The sequence below is a fragment of the Chiroxiphia lanceolata genome, chromosome 29 (genome assembly GCF_009829145.1).
Source record: "Chiroxiphia lanceolata isolate bChiLan1 chromosome 29, bChiLan1.pri, whole genome shotgun sequence".
Taxonomy (NCBI): Eukaryota; Metazoa; Chordata; class Aves; order Passeriformes; family Pipridae; genus Chiroxiphia; species Chiroxiphia lanceolata.
In genome coordinates, this window is record NC_045665.1 from 251,386 (window position 1) to 269,418 (window position 18,033).

General features: G+C 50.7%; 4 protein-coding genes across 7 annotated transcripts; 2 read left to right on the plus strand and 2 right to left on the minus strand.

Moving 5' to 3' along the window:
* Window positions 1-1,305: 1,305 nt before the first annotated feature.
* On the minus strand, window positions 1,306-1,833 carry LOC116799597 (small proline-rich protein 2B-like). Its single transcript, XM_032712842.1, has 2 exons — window positions 1,678-1,833; window positions 1,306-1,440 (listed from the first exon to the last, which is right to left on the minus strand). The coding sequence occupies exons 1-2, from the start codon at window positions 1,831-1,833 to the stop codon at window positions 1,306-1,308; spliced, it is 291 nt and encodes a 96-aa protein (XP_032568733.1).
* A 4,428-nt stretch (window positions 1,834-6,261) lies between these two features.
* LOC116799811 (claw keratin-like) lies at window positions 6,262-7,584 on the plus strand. The gene is made up of 2 exons (XM_032713195.1): window positions 6,262-6,488; window positions 7,228-7,584. The coding sequence occupies exon 2, from the start codon at window positions 7,255-7,257 to the stop codon at window positions 7,582-7,584; it is 330 nt and encodes a 109-aa protein (XP_032569086.1). The 5' UTR covers window positions 6,262-6,488; window positions 7,228-7,254.
* Window positions 7,585-10,805: 3,221 nt separating this feature from the next.
* LOC116799809 (keratin-associated protein 6-2-like) lies at window positions 10,806-17,736 on the plus strand. 4 transcript variants are annotated; one of them, XM_032713191.1, is made up of 3 exons: window positions 10,806-10,998; window positions 15,074-15,956; window positions 16,917-17,736. In XM_032713191.1, exon 3 carries the CDS (start codon window positions 16,938-16,940, stop codon window positions 17,316-17,318), a length of 381 nt encoding a protein of 126 aa, XP_032569082.1. In that variant the 5' UTR covers window positions 10,806-10,998; window positions 15,074-15,956; window positions 16,917-16,937; the 3' UTR covers window positions 17,319-17,736. The 4 variants fall into 4 exon arrangements, with proteins under 4 accessions (XP_032569082.1, XP_032569083.1, XP_032569085.1 ...); XM_032713192.1 differs by having other exon boundaries at window positions 15,855-15,956; XM_032713194.1 differs by lacking the exon at window positions 15,074-15,956.
* Window positions 12,626-13,611, minus strand: LOC116799812 (keratin-associated protein 19-2-like). Its single transcript, XM_032713198.1, has one exon. It carries the CDS (start codon window positions 13,545-13,547, stop codon window positions 13,269-13,271), a length of 279 nt encoding a protein of 92 aa, XP_032569089.1. The 5' UTR covers window positions 13,548-13,611; the 3' UTR covers window positions 12,626-13,268.
* Window positions 17,737-18,033: the final 297 nt, after the last annotated feature.

Genomic DNA, 18,033 nt, shown 5'->3' on the forward strand with positions numbered 1-18,033 from the left:
CGGAGCCTGGGGCAGTTCGGGGTGGAGCCCTCAGCCCTGGGAGTGTCTGTGCCTGGGGCTCCCTCCTGCTCCCCGAATCCATCGGCCACACGAGGGAGCAAAAGGAATTGCTGCGGTGCCGCTGACAAGTGCCCGAGGAATGATTTAGGGGAAATTTAATCCGGATTTCGCGGTGGATGGGGTGGGAACACCCCCATTTGTGAGAGCTCATTGTCCCACACGTGGAGCTGCGTGGGGTTGGAGCTCTGCCCTGACAATTCCAGTGCCTGGGACTTGGTGATTCCCTGGGTTTGTCATCCCACAGCTGCCTCAGCTTCTCTGGGAATTGTCTGGAGATCCTCTGTGGGCAGCTGGGGAGTTTTCCTGGCCCAGGTTGGAATTGGAGCTTGTCTGATCCTGGCTGGGGATTTTCAGCTCCGAGTCAAGTGTGAGAAGGGATGGAGGGGAAAACCCAACCCCATTAGAAAGCAAATGGTTTGATGCAGTAGAGGTTTTATTGTGAGATGTTGGGGATACACCCTAGAGAATAAAGTCATGCAGACTAAGAAACTTCCAGCTGGTACATCAGAGGTGGATGTTTAAGCAGCAAGTGCTTCAAGAGTGAGTTGCTTCACACAATAGACCCCCTTGCCTTGAAAGTCAGTTTCTGTTTTCCCCCATTTTGCATTTGTTGTCTTATTTCTGTTGATGGTGTAGAAAACAAAGTGCGGGATTTAAATAACAGTCACTGAGGTTGCAAAAGCCCTCCAAGGTCACCAAGTCCCCCCTGTGCCCCATCCCCACCTTGTCCCCAGCCCAGAGCACTCAGTGCCAAGGCCAGTCCTTCCTTGGACACCTCCAGGGGTGGGGACTCCATCACCTCCCTGGGCAAAAAAACCCCATTTTCTTCACAAATTTTCCTCTGGTGCAAAGTCAAGAGCAGAAAGAAATGTTTATTCTTAGCAGGACGAGCAGGAAAGGCCCCGTTTTTTGTTGGCACTGGGGCTGCTTTGATGTAACATCATCTGTGTGAGTGATTGTGCCCTGGTAAAACTCACACCTCCTTTACACAGCACGGACAGAACTGTCCTCCTGCAGCTGAGACCTGGCCCAGGGTGGGCAAGAGACTGAAGATAGGAAGAGATGAGACCTCTAAACCTAATACAGAGCATAACACAGAGAGGATTCACTAAGGGCTGGGTTTTAGAGGTGTCAGGATGCCCCAGAGCTCTGGTGGTTCCAGGAGAAGAGTCATGCTCCCGAGAGCTGGCGAGGGTGAGTCTGGCTCTTCACCCCCTGGGTGTCCTGTGGGCACCTCCCAGGGGTTTATTGCTGCCCACAGTTGTACTGGTAGCTGTTGGACCACTGGTACGAGTAAGGGTAGGAGCTGTGTTGGCACAGGGGAGCTGGGGCACACACCTGAGGAGAGGGGACACACACCTTGGGAGCTGGGACACACACCTGAGGAGTGGGGGCACACACCTGAGGGCACCTCTTCACGCCCACCTGCCCACACTGGGACAGGCAGAGCTGCTCCCTGCCCAGCCCCTGGGGCTGAGGGAAGGTCACAGTGCAGGGGTTGAGGCTCCTGGGGCTGCAGCAGCAGGAGGAGGAAGAGGAGGAGCAGGAGTGACCTTCCACCACGTGTGTCTCCACACAGCCCGAGGAGCAGGGAGGGCTCTGCAGGGTCTTCCTCACGCTGCACACCTTGGCAGCCGTGGGGGCACACCCTGGGCACTGCACACACTTCACCAGCCCGGGGGGGTGGCACTGCTGGGGGAACACGGGCGGGGGGCACTTCATTCCAGCCGGGAAGGAACACTGCTGCTTGTACTGGTACCTGTAGTAGGACATCGTTCCGGGGGGGGAAATGGGCCTGGAAAACAAATCAGGGGAGAGGAGTCAGGGAACCCCCTGCAAATCTGGGGTGTGGAACTGCTGCTTGTGTTGGAACCTGGAGTAAGACACAGTTCTGGGGGAGAAATGAACCTAAAAGGGCCAAGTAGGGGAGAAAAGTGCAGGAATTCCCTGCAAATCATGTGATGGGAATTGAGGGGCCCAGACCTGCACACAGCACTCGAGGTGCCCTCCCCAGTGCCCAGCACAGAGGGGTAATCCCTGCCCAGCTGTGGGACATCCCAGCTCTCTCTGCCACACGTGGAGGACCCAAGGAGTCCGTTCCAAGGATGTGATTGAGCACAGGGAAGTGCTGAGACCTTGGATTTCCTAATAACAGTTTAAAATCTGCCTGCAGATCAGCTTCCTCAGCACCAGCAAATGGCTCTGGGGCATCTGCACCTTGCAATTTGGTGGCAGTTGACTCTGCAGATGTACAGGACAACTCATCCCATTCCACCCCTGCCACGGGCAGGGACACCTTCCACCAGCCCAGGTTGCTCCAACCTGTCCTTGGACACTTCCAGGGATGGGGCAGCCACAGCTTCTCTGGGCAACCTGTGCCAGGGCCTCCCCCCCCTCCCAGGGAACAATTCCTTCCCAATATCCAACCTGAATTTCCCCTCTGTCAGTCTGAACCCACCCCCCTTGTCCTGTCACCCCAGTTCCTGAGGAACATCCCTCTCCAGCTTCCCTGCAGCCCCTTCAGGTCCTGGAAGGTGCTCTGAGTTCTCCACACAACCTTCTCCTCTCCAGGCTGAACATTCCCAGCTCTCCCAGCCTGTCAAAGGCTGATCCAAACCTGGCTCTTGCTGTAAGAGAGAGGCAATAGTAACTCTTCTAAGAATCCCCCAAAAAGTGCACAAAAAGGGGTCTCAGACAGGCAGAAGCCTTTTCCAGATAAAAATTATCAGTAATCCACCCCAGTCTCTGATCTGGATCGTGAAGTTCAGCTGCCAACAGAAATAGTCACTTGAACCACTAAAATAAGTGGAGAAATGTAAAATTCAATTTTAACAAAGCAAATTAAAGATATGGGGACCTAAATGGCCAGAGCAGAGTGGAATCCACATCCCAAATTGGGTGAGGTTCTGTAAATCTCAGGCTCAGCTTTAAAAACCTGTATCTGCCTCTGCCTTTAGAAAAACCAATCCCAAACAAACCACAAACCCAAGAACCTCTGAAAAACCATCCCTCTTAATTCCCAGTGTCAGATATTTCTGCAGGGTTCAGTTTCCAGTTCAAAGTGCCAACAAAATGTTATTTTCCCAGTTAGAAATAGAAGGAGGCAAATAACTTACCGAGCTCGCAGTGGAGAGTAAGAACTGGATTGAAAGCTTGGAAAAGGGTGGTTTTATGTGGTGTTTTTATAGTCCTTCAGACCACGGAAAACCTGAGCCACTGTGGATCAGATCCTAATTAGCTACTGGGGGGAATTTGTTCCTATGCCACTTTTTCACTGGCTGTAATTATTTTACTCATTTGTGCTCGTTAATGCTTTGTTATCCCTAAATCCCATGGAAAACACCTCACACCCCAGGGTTGGTTTCATTTTAAACCTTTATGGGAGACGGAAAAGCTGCCTTTTATTCCGTTGACCTCATTAGTTCCATCAGGAAATGGATCCCTCTCCTCTCAAAGCTGCTTTTTGCAGCCTGACAGTCCAGAGGCAGCAGCAGGGAGTGGGAGATGCAGCTTCTCACTCCGTTTTTCCTGCAGATGAGGAGCTGGGACATTGGGGAACGTGGCTTTGCAGAGGGAGGAATGGAGCCACCACCTGCCCTTGCAAAATGTTCCATCCCAGTGACCCCAAAGCAGGGAGAGCTCTCCAGTGCTCCCATTATCCCACCCTAGACCATCCCCAGAGCTCCTGCCCGGCTCCCAGGGCTCAGCTGGGGCTGTGCTGCTGCTCCCTGTCCCTGTGCCTTGTCCTCGTCCATCAGCAGAGAGACTGTGATGTAATTAAGAGCCTTTGATGTCCTGAGACGCAGCCTGTAAATTGGCTGAGTGCTGGCATTGCTCATCCCGGGGCTGAGCTTGGCTCATGGAAAACATTAATGAGCATTTGTGAGCAGTTTGAAGAGGTCCTGTTGGGAAGGTGTTATTTAATAACCCGTCAGTGCTACTCTTGTTTTATGGAGGGGTGTAAACAGCTGTCTGTGCAATCCCAGCTCTGTCAGGAGTGTCTTCATTTATCAAAGCTCAGGTGTCTTCATTTGTCAAAGCTGAGCTGTCTCAATTCAGCACCAGAGCAAAGCTGAGCTGTGAGGTGAGAACAGGCCCTCACACAGGTCCTGCCACTGTGTTTATTCTTTTTTCCCCTTCCCAGCTCGGAGTATCTCCTTAGAAGAAGTTCTGGTGCAGGCAGTGCTTTACCTCCCTGATTTTTACCTCCCTAGTGAATGTACTACAGGTTTGTGTGTTCTGAGGGGGAATGGAGTTCCCATGGAATGGTTTGGGTTGGGAAGGACATTTAAGATCATCTCATTCCAACCCCCCTGCCCTGGGGCAGAGTTTGGACTCGATGATCCTGGAGGTCTTTTCTGATCTAAATAATTCTGGGATCTGGTGATTCTGGGGTTTTTTTGGATGCATTGGATCACTGGTACCTGCCTGTTTTAGGGAACAGTTTACCCAAATAATGTCTTCAGAGAGCTCCCTCCTCCCGTGTCGAGCTCTCCCTTGGTCCTTTAAGGTTTTATCTTGATGGATGATTTTTGTGTTTTGCATCGTCAGTTTTTAGGGTGCTGGGCTTTGATTCTTCAGCTTGTTTTACCTGGGGAGTGGAGCTGACACAGGCCCAATTCTGTTGTCTTCCCTCCTGAGCTGCTGAGTCCTGGCTCCCGTTCACCCCACGACTCATCCTGGTTGGAGTCATAACACCCTCGTTAAAAACCATCCACGTGCCAGCCCCGGTTGTGTGGAGCACTAATGAGCTGTTCTGATGTGCTCTGAAAGCCTTGGTGTGATTGTTGTCAGTGTTAATCTCCATGTTCAGATAAATCCACCCTGCAGTGACGGGAACCCCGAGCAGTTTTCTGCAGAAAACAAATCCCAGCAGTGGGGATTTCTCTCACACTGGAGGAAAGATCTTGACTTTGAATTATTAATAAATCTCTAATATAGGATTTAACATTTAGTTTTATCTTCAGCTGGCTAAAACTGGTAATGAGGTGTTTAATTCCCATGTGTTTGGGGAATTACTTTGGGGATAAATCGCTGCCCAGTCTAAGCTGAATCTCAGCACATGTTGAAATTCTCATTCAACACATGGTTATCTTCAGTTATTAGTTGTGGCTGGAAGTGTCCAAGGCCAGGTTGGACAGGACTTGGAGCAGCCTGGGCTAGTGGAAGGTGTCCCTGCCTATGGCAGGGGGTGGGACTGGATGGTCCTGAAAGTCCCTTCTAACCCAACCCATTCCATGATTCCACAGTAGAAAATGCAGAGCCAGTTTTCCAGAGGAGCTGCAGATCTCTTCTGTCATCCCCAGACATTGTGACAGGGTGAAGATAAACCTCAGTGTGCAGTTAAACTGGCAGAACACCCCACGTTTTCCCACTGCTGTGGAAATCTGGGCTGAGGTTTCAGCTGCACAGCAGCACAGTGCCAGGGGGTCCAGTCCTGCCCTCAGAGTCATTCTGCTGCCAGTCTGCTGAGACATCCCAGAATCCCAGAGCAGCTGGGGTTGGAAGGGACCTCTGGAGTCACCCTTGCCATCCTTGGCATCGGTTGCTGACTCAGCTGAGTGTCAGAGCAGCTCTTGCTGATGTTTAACAGGATGATAACCCCACACCAGCAGCTGCATTCCATCAGCAGCTGGGCTTCTAGAATGCAGCTTCCACTTGTTGTTCCACAGAGTTGCTGTTACAGTGGCTTTTGGTGCTCTTTTAATTGGAGAAGCGACTCACTGGCAAAAATGCCTGACGAGGTCTTGCCTCAGCCACACCCTATTTATGGCCTTTTTGCCATCCCCCTAATCCAGCCATGATTTGCAGTTTCACGAATGCAGGGCATTTAATTCCATATAAAATGTGCTCTTGCCCTTCTTCCCTTTTTTATGGGTAAAACGTGTTAGAGGAGCGTGTGCTCGGCGTCGAACTGGGAGAGCTGCCCTGACTTTTCTGGGGCTGCAGCTCTGTCAGTGCCAGAGCCCTGACCAGGCTTTGGATTAATCTGATTTCACACAGAACCCAGAGCACAGTTTATCCCTCACTGTTTCAGCTCCTCCTGGGCTGAGCTGAGTGTGTTCTCACCCAGGAAAAAGGCTCATTGTCACCTGCCCAGGAACGAGTCCATTCAGGGAACACATCAGGGATGAACCACGTGAGCACGAGATGCAGTGTCCCCTCCACATAAAGCTGGGAAATAGCAGGGCCAGGAAGGCAGTAAAGGACAGGTCACGCAGGGACAGACTGATAATTACAAAGAGTGATTTATTTACACCAATTGGCGTCCATTACCAGAGCTGGATCTCCAGAGAAACGTGCTCAGAGATTGATCAGGACGTTCTGCCCGTGGGTGATTCATGCCCTGGGCACTCTGAGGGTGAGTATAAAAGGGCTCCCCAGCAGATCTTGGCAGATCATTTCTCTGCTCTTCCCTTGTGCTGTAGGTAAGTGACACCTGAATTCCTCTCCTGACAAAGCCTGAGCGTAGTTTTAAGGCAGAGTCTTGTGCAGATGTTCTGGGATCAGTCTGAAGGTTTCTTGGACGTGGCATTTGGTGCTCTGGTCTAGTTGATAACGTGGTGATGGGTCAGAGGTTGGACTTGATGGCCTTAGAGGTCTTTTCCAACCTTAATGATTCTGTAAATGAATAAATTAGCGTTCATCTACTGGCTTTGGTAAATGCAGATCTGGGGGAGATCCAAGAGTTGGACGCCATGATTCTTGTGGGTCCCTCCCAACTCACAATATTCCGTGATCCTGGAATCAGCATTTCACGAAGGCTCTTTCCAGATGTGTTCAACACAAGATTTATAGGGTTTTTTTGGGTTCAACATGAGATTTATAGGGGTTTTTTTGGGTTCAACACAAGATTTTTAGGTTTTTTGGGGGTTCAACATAAGATTTATAGGTTTTTTGGGTTCAACACGAGATTTATAGGGGTTTTTTGGGTTCAGCATGAGATTTATAGGGTTTTTTGGGTTCAACATGAGATTTATAGGGTTTTTTGGGTTCAACATAAGATCTATAGGGTTTTTGGGGTTCAACATGAGATTTATAGGTTTCTTCTGGGTGATGAGCTATGAGAGCTCTGCCTTTCCCTCGAGCCTCTTTGCAGCCTCTCCTCACCACGTTTGAGGGCGCAGCTGATAAGAACTGATGTCCTGTGTCCCTGCTCTTCCTCAGATCCCCTGAGACCCTCCCTCCCTGGCGATGGTGCTGTCCCGGAGCCCCTGCACCGAGGGCTCTCCCTCGCCCTGCGGGGCGGCCGCGCCCCAGCCCGTGGCCGAGAGCTGCAACGAGCCGTGTGTGCGGCAGTGCCCCGACTCCACCGTGGTCATCTACCCCCCGCCCGTGGTGGTCACCTTCCCCGGGCCCATCCTGAGCACCTTCCCCCAGCAGAGCGTGGTGGGGTCCGCGGGAGCCCCCGAGGTCGGGGTCGGGTCTGGGTTCGGGGCCGCCCGCACCCCCGGCGCTTCCCACGTCTACGGCGGGGCCCGCTGGGGTCGGGGGTACCCCGTGGGCAGCTGCAGGCCCTGCTAAACCCACCCAGGGGCTCTGCCCAGAGGAGAAGCCCAGCGGGGTGCAGAGACGTGGCTGAGCCCCAGCGTTCCGGGAGCGTTGAGGGTTTGGGGGGCATGAAAAGCATCTGTAGGTGTTGAGAACACCCCAAAAATCCATTTGTGTCCTTCTCAGATTGCCCTGCCTGATTTCCTTTTTCCTAAGCCTTCCTGTCTTTCCAAGTGCTCTATTCTTGGTGCTGTGGACTGTGTTGCTGATTCCTTGGGGGCTCGTAGGGATCTTTCTGGCTTTGAATAGGTTTAGATTAGATATAACAAAAAAATTCTTCCCTGGGAGGGTGGTGAGACCCTGGCACAGGTTATTCCATGGATTCCCCACCCCTGGAAGCGTTCAAGGGCAGGCTGGATGGAGCTCTGAGCAGCCTGGTCTAGTGGAAGGTGTCCCTGCCCTTGGCATTGGAGTGGAATGGGATGATCTTTAAGGTCCCTTTTAACCCCAGCTGGGGTGGAATGAGATGGTCTTTAACCCAAACCACTCTGTGCTTCTGTGATTGTGACAACATAAAGGGATCTGCTACGAGATCCTCTTTGGATCCCTTTGTAGACTCTTTCTCTGGCTCCTGGTGGATAAAAGGGGTTGTGGTGTCTGTGCTGGGTGCTCAGGGCTGAGTGTCCCCATCAGCCACTCCAGGAGTCATCCTGCACCAAACCACGGGCTGGGGGCAATCTGTGACCTGGACTTTGTAGTCCTGCCTCTGTATCAGCTGCTTCTTCCTCATTAAACACGACATTGCAACACCTTGTTGGCCTCTGTGTGTGTGTTCCCTCCTCTCCTCCCCGCCCAGCTGCCTTTGTCCTGCTGCACCAGCCTGATCCTAGCAGGATAAAGGTGTTCCTGAGGGATTTGGCAGTGGGTTGTCTGTGCACCTCCTTGGCACAGCAGCTCTGGGCCATGGGTGTCCCTTCCCTTCCCACATTTCTGGTCCTGCTCAGCTCTGAGGAGCTTTTTGCTCAGCGTTGGCTTTCCTGGCCCCTGTTCCTCGGTGTCCTCAGGCTCAGCCTCCCCAGCCAGGTGGTGACACAAGGGAGTAGATGGATGGGCAGGGTTGGCATTGCTAAAAAGGGTCTGCAGCCAAATGTTATGTGAGAGCAGCTATTTTTGAGGGTAAAAATTAAATTTCTGGCTTTACTGCTCTGCTCAGTGTTTTACAACAATCATCCTGTCCCTTGTTCCCTGGGAGCAGAGCCCGACCCCTTCCCGGCTCCCCCCTCCTGTCAGGGAATTCCAGAGCCAGAAGGTCCCCCCTGAGCCTCCTTTTCTCCGGGATGAGCCCCCCCAGCTCCCTCAGGAGTTCTCCAGCCCCTTCCCCAGCTGCATTCCCTTTCCCTGGTCACTCTCCAGCCCCTCAGTGTCTTTCTTAAAGTGAAGGGCAACAGCAGAAACCGGGTGTGCAGAAATGGGTGTGATGTTCCCTGCAGGAATTATCACTTTCCTCAGGAATCTGTTGATAATAAAGGTTTCCCAAACTTTCCACGCTGTGCTGTGTTTGAAATGTTATGTGGTCTGTTAATAATAGAACCAGGGTAATTAAGCATTGCAGGGTGACCCGAGAATGTGGGATTGTTTCAGAGCAGTCACTCTGTGCAGAATTATTGTCCTCCTGTGGAAGGAAAACAAAGCTGTCTGGGCACTGTAATGGTGTGTAATTGGCTGGTGGTGAGTTCTGGAGGAGGTGATTAAACCAGATTCTCCCCAGCCACAGAAACCCTTCCCTGCACAGGAGAAATCCCCCAAACCTCCAAAGCCAGAGGAAGGGACCTTTATTGTCATGCTAATGGTGCATTTGGGGATGAGCTACAGTTTGCTGAGGCCGCTCCAGTTGCACTTTTCATGGAATATTTTGAGATCTTCAGTTATCACAAAGCAGCAAATTCAGTAAAATGAGGAAAATTTGCCAATGTGGTTTTTTTGGGAACTGTTTATGATGCTCTTTTATTCTTTTTTGCCATAAAAACTACTCATGTGAACTGCCCTGAGGACTGAAGATATCAAGTATCTTACTAAGCAGATTTAATGTCTTTTTAAGATAGAAGCATTTGCTGATGTCTGTTAGGTTCATTATGGAACCTAATTATCAGGGTTAACAGTAATTATAGGTTAACAATGTTCATCTAAATATGCTGAATTTTGAAAATCTTGTTTCTCTCGTTGCTTCCAACAAGGCCATTTTTTTCCTGTATCATGTCCCACTTTCCCTTCTCCTTAAAGGTTGCACTTCTTGAGAAATAATTTGAAAAATTAGCCCAGTTTGGGCACTATTCAGGGGCCCAATTTCTCATTTAGGACAGGCTTAGCCTTTAAAAGGGATTCTCAGTCTTGCAGTGAATCTCTGTGCTGGAGGCAGGTCCTGAGACATCACCTGTGTGGGTTGCTCCCAAGGTGCATTTAAATTTCCCACAGTGCAGTAAATACATCCTGCTGGGACTGGTGCTCAGGAAATTACAGAGGTGGTTTTCTGTTAGTTAAATGAGGCAGCTGCCTCTGTTATGATAATATCTCAGCCAGGAACAAAGTTCCTCTAATCATCCACCTTTTCTTCAGCCTGGGGACACGAAAGAATTCCAGATTTAGTCTCTTCATGAAAGGGACCTATGAGGAAGTCAGAGAGGAAATGTTCATGGGGAAGTGGATGACAGGACAAGGGGGGGTGGGTTCAGACTGACAGAGGGGAAATTTAGGTTGAATATTGGGAAGGAATTGTTCCCTGGGAGGTGGGGGAGGCCCTGGCACAGGTTGCCCAGGGAAGCTGGGGCTGCCCCATCCCTGGGAGTGTCCAAGGCTGTGTTGGAGCAAACCTGGGATAGTGGAGGGTGACCCAGCCCATGGCAGGGAGGTGGAATGAGTTGGCCTTTGAGGTCCCTTCCAACTGAAACCATTCCATGATTCTATGACATAAACCCAGGAAAATGCTCTTCAGGCACCACTGGAATGTGGGGGGGAACTCAAAGCTTCCTGAGATATTGGGACAGATCCATGGGAAATGAGCATTGGTGCTGTTGGCTGATGCTTGGGGGGCCCTGGAAGTGGGCTGGGCTGGAATTCCACAAAGACATGGGACTCCCTGAACCAGCCTGATGTGCTTGAATGAATGGGTGAGAAAGGGATGCAGCCCCAGTTAAAGGCAGAGCACCCTGCGAGGGCATCTGGGGTGAAAAATTGCTTTTCCTCCCTGTGTTGGCTCCCAACGTTCCCATAAGCTTGACCTGCAGCAGAGGAGGAGGTCCTGGATGTTCCCTGGACCCCTGGGGGGCTGAGCTTGCTTGGCTGGGAGGCTGCAGGGAGCTGCCTCGGGACACCCCCGGCATAGAGGGGGAGCCACAACCGTGACATCTTCAAAGCAAAAAGGGGTGTGAGGTGGCACCCGGGTGGCTCCAGGTCAGCGTGGTGGAGGGAGGTGAAGGCAGGTGAAAGGTCTGGGAAGGCTGGGGCTGCCAGGAAATCACCACCTGTGGGTCGTGTTCCCCGGGCTCTGGGTGGGGGCTGCTCCTGCCGTCGGAAGCGAACGGGCTGGGGGGGGACATTGGAGGGGAAGAGCCACCATAAATAATGCTGGGTTGGCAAACGTGGACAGGGACTGAGGTTAAACTGGGGCCAGAGGACCCCGGGGCGGGCTGAGAATTCCACCCAAACCTTTGGCTTTCCGGGTTCTGTTCCTGTTCTGTTCCTGTGCGTTGCTGCCGAGGCCCTTCCGCAGGTGCCGGTGGGAAAAGCCCTGTGGGCCCCAGGGACATAAGCTGGATTTATGGTGTTGGGAGACTCCACCATTTCCTAATGTTTTCCCTGGGGAACCCAGCCCATTTTGGTGCTGACAGCAGCCAGCAGAAGGATTACTGAGCATCTCTTAATAGCTCTGCAGTTTCAAAGGGTTGCTCTGATTTCCTGCGGACGTGCCCTGCTGGCAGCTTTGGGTGGAGGTTCCTATGCTGACCCTCTTCCTGGGGCACCCTGATCTGGGTCTGTCTTGCTCAAATTAGGACACCAGGAGGTGGTTTCTGAGGCAGCAGACCAGCCCTGTGTCTCAGACAGGGAAATGGAGCTGTGGGGGCTCATCCTCTGCTGCCATCCAGTTCAAGGGCAAAGAATTTAAGGGAAATCAGTGACATGGATGTTGGACTGGAGGAACAGCATTTACTGCTTGGGGACTGTTCTGCTGACTGTCCCTGGTTTTCTGCCCTGTTAAAGTGCTTCTCCAATCTCCTCCCTTAGTTCTTTTCTTGACCCTTTGCTCTGGAATGCAGAAGTGCTTCTGCAGGAGGCCACCATGGGAAGAGAAGGGGTAGCCATGGTTATCCCCTGGAAGTCAGCCCAGAGGTGGCCCCTCACAGTCACTTCTGCATCAAGATTTGTGACTCCTGGTGATGCCTTTGATGTGTAACTGGGCTTGCAGGGGATCCAAGCAGCCCTGTCTGGGCTCTGCCTGTTGAACCACCTTGTTCTGTGCCAGATTATAATCTTTGGTGTTCTAAATCTAAATCAAGACTCCTCAGTCTCCTAGGGTGACATGCTAAAGGCTGGCAGGAACTCCCTGAAGAACCTGGCTGTTCAGTTTGCAAAGGAGATGATCCCTCCAGCAGATGATCGTGGCTTGGTTGCCTTTGGTCTTTTCTCTCAGGTGTCTTTGACCTTGAGTGTCACCGCTCTCCTGCCCTGGCAGACCACGAGACTTCCCCTCAATCTCCTGCTTTTTGAGATCTCTTGCTCAAACACAACCCCCAGCTTTGCTCCAGGAGTGTGTGTTTGGGGGTACAGTCAGCCAGCTGATGCCTCTTTTTGGAGAAGAATTTGGGCAAGCCAAGGTCACAGGATAGTTAAGGCAGAACTTCCTCCTACCTGGGGAAATGAGTCAGGACAGGAGCAATCCAGGTGGAGATGTGGTGATTGTCTCCAACATCTGGAGTCTAGAGTTCCCTCCTCTTCCATGGCTCTTTGGAGTGGCTGGTGGTCCTTTTTAAGTGGTGTGTGAGCCCAGACAGAAGAAGACCAGACAACTGATGCAGCTAAACAGAGTAATTTTAATGAAAATGAGAAACAGTGAGTTACAGAAAGAACAAGTTTGCAGAGATACAAAAGGGTCTTCAGCAAGCAGAGAGTTTCTGATGGTGGGTGATGCTTTTCCTGGTGGGAGTGATGGAGTTTGACAGCACAGAACAAGTTTCTTGCTCACAGAGTTGCTCGGAAGTCACGTTCACTGTCAGATGAGGCACAGCACGGACATGGAACAGGAGCTTCTCTGCTGGATGTCATCTTGGGTGAAGTTAAAGGCTGAGCAAAGTGGTCGCAGGAACTCCTACTACTATGACAATACCAAGGGGTTGTGAATTAAAACTAAAAGGCACTTTACTCACACCCAAGGTCTTGCTCTACTCCCCCAACATGCTCTGAAGGTGCCTCAGCTCTTGCTGCAATTCAGGTTGCCCTTTGGAGCTACAGCTGAAGAAACAGGAGACTTAGAGAGGGTTACACATGGAGTGGTTACACATGGAGTGGTTACACATGGAATAGTTACACGTGGAGTAGTTTCAGGCAGCCTGGCACCCACGTGTCCCCCTGAACTCAGCCAGGGGGTGGGCACTGGGGGTTCTCAGCCCCAGAAATCAGCCGTGAGTCCTTGTCCTGCATTTCAGTCCTTGGTTGCTGTTCCTGCTTCAGAGGAACCTGCCCCCGAAGCGAGAGAAGGGGTATCCATATCCATATCCATATCCATACCCCCCCCCGGACAGGTCCCCGTACCCGTAATAGCCCCCGTAGCCAAGGAAGCCCCTGTTCCCAAACAGGCTCCCAAAGCCTCTGTAGCCGTAGGGGCTCCCATATCGGAACTGGTCCCAGGAGTAGCTGAAGGGCCTCCCAAATCTGAAGCCGGAGAGGTCGTCGTACCCAAACTGGGAGTAGCACCCGTCATCGCAGAAGTCCCTGTAGAAGGTCATCGTTTGTTGATGTTGGTGAGCCTGGAACACACCCAGAAATGAGGTTTATGGGCTGCTGACAGCAGGAGGAAAGGCTGGAAGGAGATGCAACTCCTTCCCTCCTGTGTTCATCCTCCTAATTATCTCGTTTATTTTTCTAATCTCCCAAATCCCAAACAACTTCTCTAATTTGTTCCCCCTCAGCTTTTGGAAATCGCTGACTGAACATGGAAAAGAAGGTTTTTGCCAACTGAACTTTCCCACTTCGGAATTTTAAAAAACTAAAGAAAAATACACAAATATAATCCAGAATTGGAAATCACTTTTGGCTTCAAAATTATGGTAGAAAACTTCAAGTTTTCAGCGCTTTAAAGCCTAAATATTCAATAGGCACAGGAAAGAAGAGCAAAAAAGTTTGAGTGAAGGAATTCCCTGCGATTGCAGGGAATTTTGTGGTTGGAATTTGCTCCGAAATGACAAGAAATTGCTTACAGAAGGTCTGTACCTGTACATAGACACACATTACATATGTCACATATATATGGACACACCAGTACCTTTTATAGATATAAATTTAATTATAAATATATATATTTTTATATATATCCAAGCACACACAGATATTTGGACAAACACAGAGACATGAGAGTAGAGTTGGGATGGACTTACCCGGTTCACCGAGGGGAGCAGTTGAGTGGCTGAGAGGAGTGAATACAATTCCGGGCTCGGAGGTCTGTATTTATACCCTCCCGAGCTCCAGAGTTATCCAGGATATCTCATCAGACCCTTTGTCCCTCCGGTTGACGTCGGCGGAGTCACCGATTTTCATATTTGCCGAGCTCGGCGTCGCGACACGTGCGTAACCCCTCCAGAATTTCTTTAATCTCGAAACGAGGAGAATCTCTGGGAAAATTGCAGGCAATTCCCTGTGGTTGGAGGGCTGGCAATAATTTGGGGAGACGTTCAGACCATTGCCCGTTGCGCAATTGCCTCGTGGCTGCTCCGTTGGCTTGGCTTTTGCGTCCTGTGGTGCAACAAATTGGGGACCAAAGGAAGAGGCTCGGCTTTGGTGTGCCGAGGAGGGCTGGAGCTTCCCAGCATCATCCTGACCTCTGCCTGCTTCCCAGTGACCCTGGGGGGCGTCCCTTCATCCCTTCCCAGCAGCTCTGTTGGATTTTGGTCTCGGGTTCTACAACAGCAACGTCAGAGACGTTTTCCAACTGCCCCGCGAACGTTCCCAAATATCCCTTCCTATTTTAGAACATTTTTATGGGGGGGGATGGTTTTTGACTTTCATACAACAAAAGCAGCACCTTAATGGGACTTGGAAACAAGAAGAGACCTTGAAGTGTCTTGGAAGTGACCGTGTTATTAAATCTGGAGGTGTCTTTCGGTGACAAACTATTAATATTTAAATCCTGCAACACTTTGCAAATTGAAAACATTAATGAGTGTTTATGAAGTGCTTTGGTATTCAAAATTCTGAGGAAGCCTCAACATCCTGTTTGCTCATTATTACGCTTATTTTCCATTCAAATTAATGCCAGGAATTAGGTGAAGGTCACACAAGGAGTTCTGCCATGAACTCCGGTGTTCCTGGAGTTGGATGCACGTGGTTGATTCTTTGTGGAAAAAATATGGATGTGATTCTTTGGAAAATAGCATTTAGAGCTCTTTTAGTGCTAATCTTTATGATTTTTTTATTTCCACATCAAGTTCATACCTGAATTCTCCACGTTGTTGTGCTGAGGTCAAGCCCTTTAGTGAATTAAAGTGTTGCAGACAATGCCAGAGTCATAATTTTTGTTGAAAACATTCTTTCTGCTCATGCAGCAACATGACTTTGATTCATGAGCATTTTGAAGGAATGGAATTAAGATTTATTTATGGTTCTGGCTGTTTTTCCTTGAGTTGCTGAAGTTTGATATAAAATTCCTACATCTACATTTGCATTTCCTTTAAATGAAAAACCTGTGTCGTGTTGCATCAGTTTCTAGTGAAAAACAAATATCCAATACATGGAAAAGCTTTCCTTTTATACTGAAAATTTCTCTCTCTCCAATGTCCTTGAGAAGGCAGAAATGACTTTTATATTATACAGAAATAAACTTCAGTTTTCACAACGGAGACAATAAAATGGTATCAGGAATGTAGCTGGCCCAGAAAATTGGCAGATGAAAGGAACCTGTAATACGTGTGCCATATGGGAGGCTGGGAACACACTAATAATCCCAAACAATGAAGAAAATTACATTAATTGAAGATATGACGTGTACAGGCAAATTTGTTTTCCAACCAATAAGGCTCCAAACCTTTTTGAACACTCAGGGCGTCTGAGATAAGCCAGGAGGGCCAGCAGGGAGTATAAAAAGGACTGGGAGCTCTGGGCTCCTCAGCAGCTCCTCTACCTTCCTCCTCCCGGTGAACTCGGTAAGTTTTCCCTCCTTCCTTCACAGGGATTGGGAACTTTGCCTGAGTGATTTGTGCTGGGATTGGGGCTGCTCTGAAATTTAAGATTTCTCCAGGATTTTCTCTGAAATTCAAGGTTTGAGCTGCACTGCAGGAGTTGGTGGGTTCAAGTTTTAAAACTGGGAGTGAAACGGGTCCTGTTGGTCCCTGAGGCTCCCTGATAAGGGATTATTAGGGCAGCAGAGATAGAAATGGGTTTCCCCACCATGACCCTCTGTGGTTTTTTCCATAAATCTCCTCTTTAAAGTGAGATCTGCAGGTCTGTTTGGCAGGACAGGTGTTCTCAGGTGTGTCAATGCTCTGTAGGTTGTTGTGTGTGCTGTCAGCACATTCAGATGCAAATTAAAATGGGTGGAAATCACTGAAGTGGCACTTGGAGGGATGAACCCAAACATCACTTTGGGCTTGCTTGAAGACTTCCTTGATGGAGCTGGGAATGCAGAGCTCCGTGCAAAGCTGATGTCCTGAAAGAAATTTAGGGTTGTCCACTCCTAACAGATATTCTCTAAGAAAAATCCTGAATCAGCAGCAAGGTTTTGGTCTGTAACAGGTGATTCCATGGTCAGGGTTTTCACCAATCACAGAAAGGGAGAAAACCAAATAGTTTAAAGACAGGTTGGACTTGATGGTCCTTGTGGGTCCCTTCCCACCTGGCAGATCCTGTGACTCTGTTCTTGGGGAGGGTCCTGTGCAGGGCTGAGAGCTGGACTCGATGGTCCTGGGGGGTCCCTTCCACCCCAGCACGTTTGTGGCACTCTGTGGATAAAATCCCAGAAATGGGCTGTAAGGAGGAGCAGAGATCACAACATTGCTCCTGCCCTCGGCCTCGTGCGACCCCTGAGGGAGTTTCCGGGCTCTGTCGCTGCCGTTGGGAATATTGACGGGAATATTCACGGCCTCTCCCTCCCTCCCTGCCGCCAGGTTTGCCTCCAGCACACAAAGATGACCTTCCTCCAGGGCCAGTGTGACGACGATTGCTACTCCCCCTGTGGCTACCGGGGCTACGACTGCGGGAGCCCCTGCGGCTTGCGGGGCTACGGGGGCCTCTACGGCTACCGCGGCCTCTACGGCCTCGGCGACCGCTACGGCTACGGGGGCCTCTACGGCTACCGGGGCCTCTACGGCTCCGGGGACTGCTACGGCTACGGTGGCTACCGGGGCTTCTACGGCTCCGGGGACTGCTACGGCTACGGTGGCTACCGGGGCTTCTATGGCTCCGGGGACTGCTGTGGATACCCCGGTGTTTACTCGGGCCGCTATGGTTACCCCTACGGCTCCCGCTACAGCCAAAGGTACGGCTACGGGGGCTGCTACAGCTGGTGAAGCCCGCCGGGACGGCCCTCGGGGGAAGGTCAGCCCAAGCCTGGCGAGCAGGGGTTGATGGAGAACCTCGGCAGCAGAGGGTGTGCAGGGCCCCGGGCGCAGCGCCCGCCCTCCGCGGCGGCTTCGAGAGCTCTGCGCTGCCCTCGAGGTGCTCGCGATGATCCCTCTTCGTTCTGCTCGGTGTCTGCTGCTGCTCCTGCCACCCAGAGTCTCCCCTTGACCTAGAACTGCTTCTCCTCGGTGCTCCAGTCCTCGGAAACCGGCTCTGATGTTGTTTGCGACGATGTACAAAGCCTGAGCTCTGGCTGGGTGGTGGGCAGGGTGTAAAGGCCTCTTTGGGAATGTGGGCTCTCTGTTCTGGGTCTCTTTATAAAGTACATCTGCCTTTCACTCGTATTAAAAACTTATTCTGCATCAATCCTGCATTTTCCTGGTTTTATTTTCCACTTTGTTTCTGAAATATCTTCAAATCCATAGCAGCAAACAGTGACAAATTTATTAACTTGGTTTGCTTCAGGACTTGCCTGTGGAGGCTTGTCCTCCTCAGGCTGGAAACAGGGACTTTTGGAGCTGCAAGAAACTTGAGCTGTGGCTTTGGATTTGCGTGTTCCTACAACTCCAGGCTGTGGCTTGGTGGGAAATAAGTAATTAACCTCCAGATGCTTCGGTGTTGCTGTTGGGCCAGTGTGGTGTGATTAGGACATGAGCCATCACT

Excerpts from the sequence above, each read along its gene's own strand:
- LOC116799597 (XM_032712842.1), bottom strand. The coding sequence starts at position 1,833 with ATGTCCTACTACAGGTACCAGTACAAGCAGCAGTGTTCCTTCCCGGCT. Across the intron at positions 1,441-1,677 it reads CGGCTGCCAAGGTGTGCAGC|GTGTGTGTCCCAGCTCCCAA; the intron begins GTGAGGAAGACC and ends CCCACTCCTCAG.
- LOC116799811 (XM_032713195.1), top strand. The coding sequence starts at position 7,255 with ATGGTGCTGTCCCGGAGCCCCTGCACCGAGGGCTCTCCCTCGCCCTGC.
- LOC116799812 (XM_032713198.1), bottom strand. The coding sequence starts at position 13,547 with ATGACCTTCTACAGGGACTTCTGCGATGACGGGTGCTACTCCCAGTTT.
- LOC116799809 (XM_032713191.1), top strand. The coding sequence starts at position 16,938 with ATGACCTTCCTCCAGGGCCAGTGTGACGACGATTGCTACTCCCCCTGT.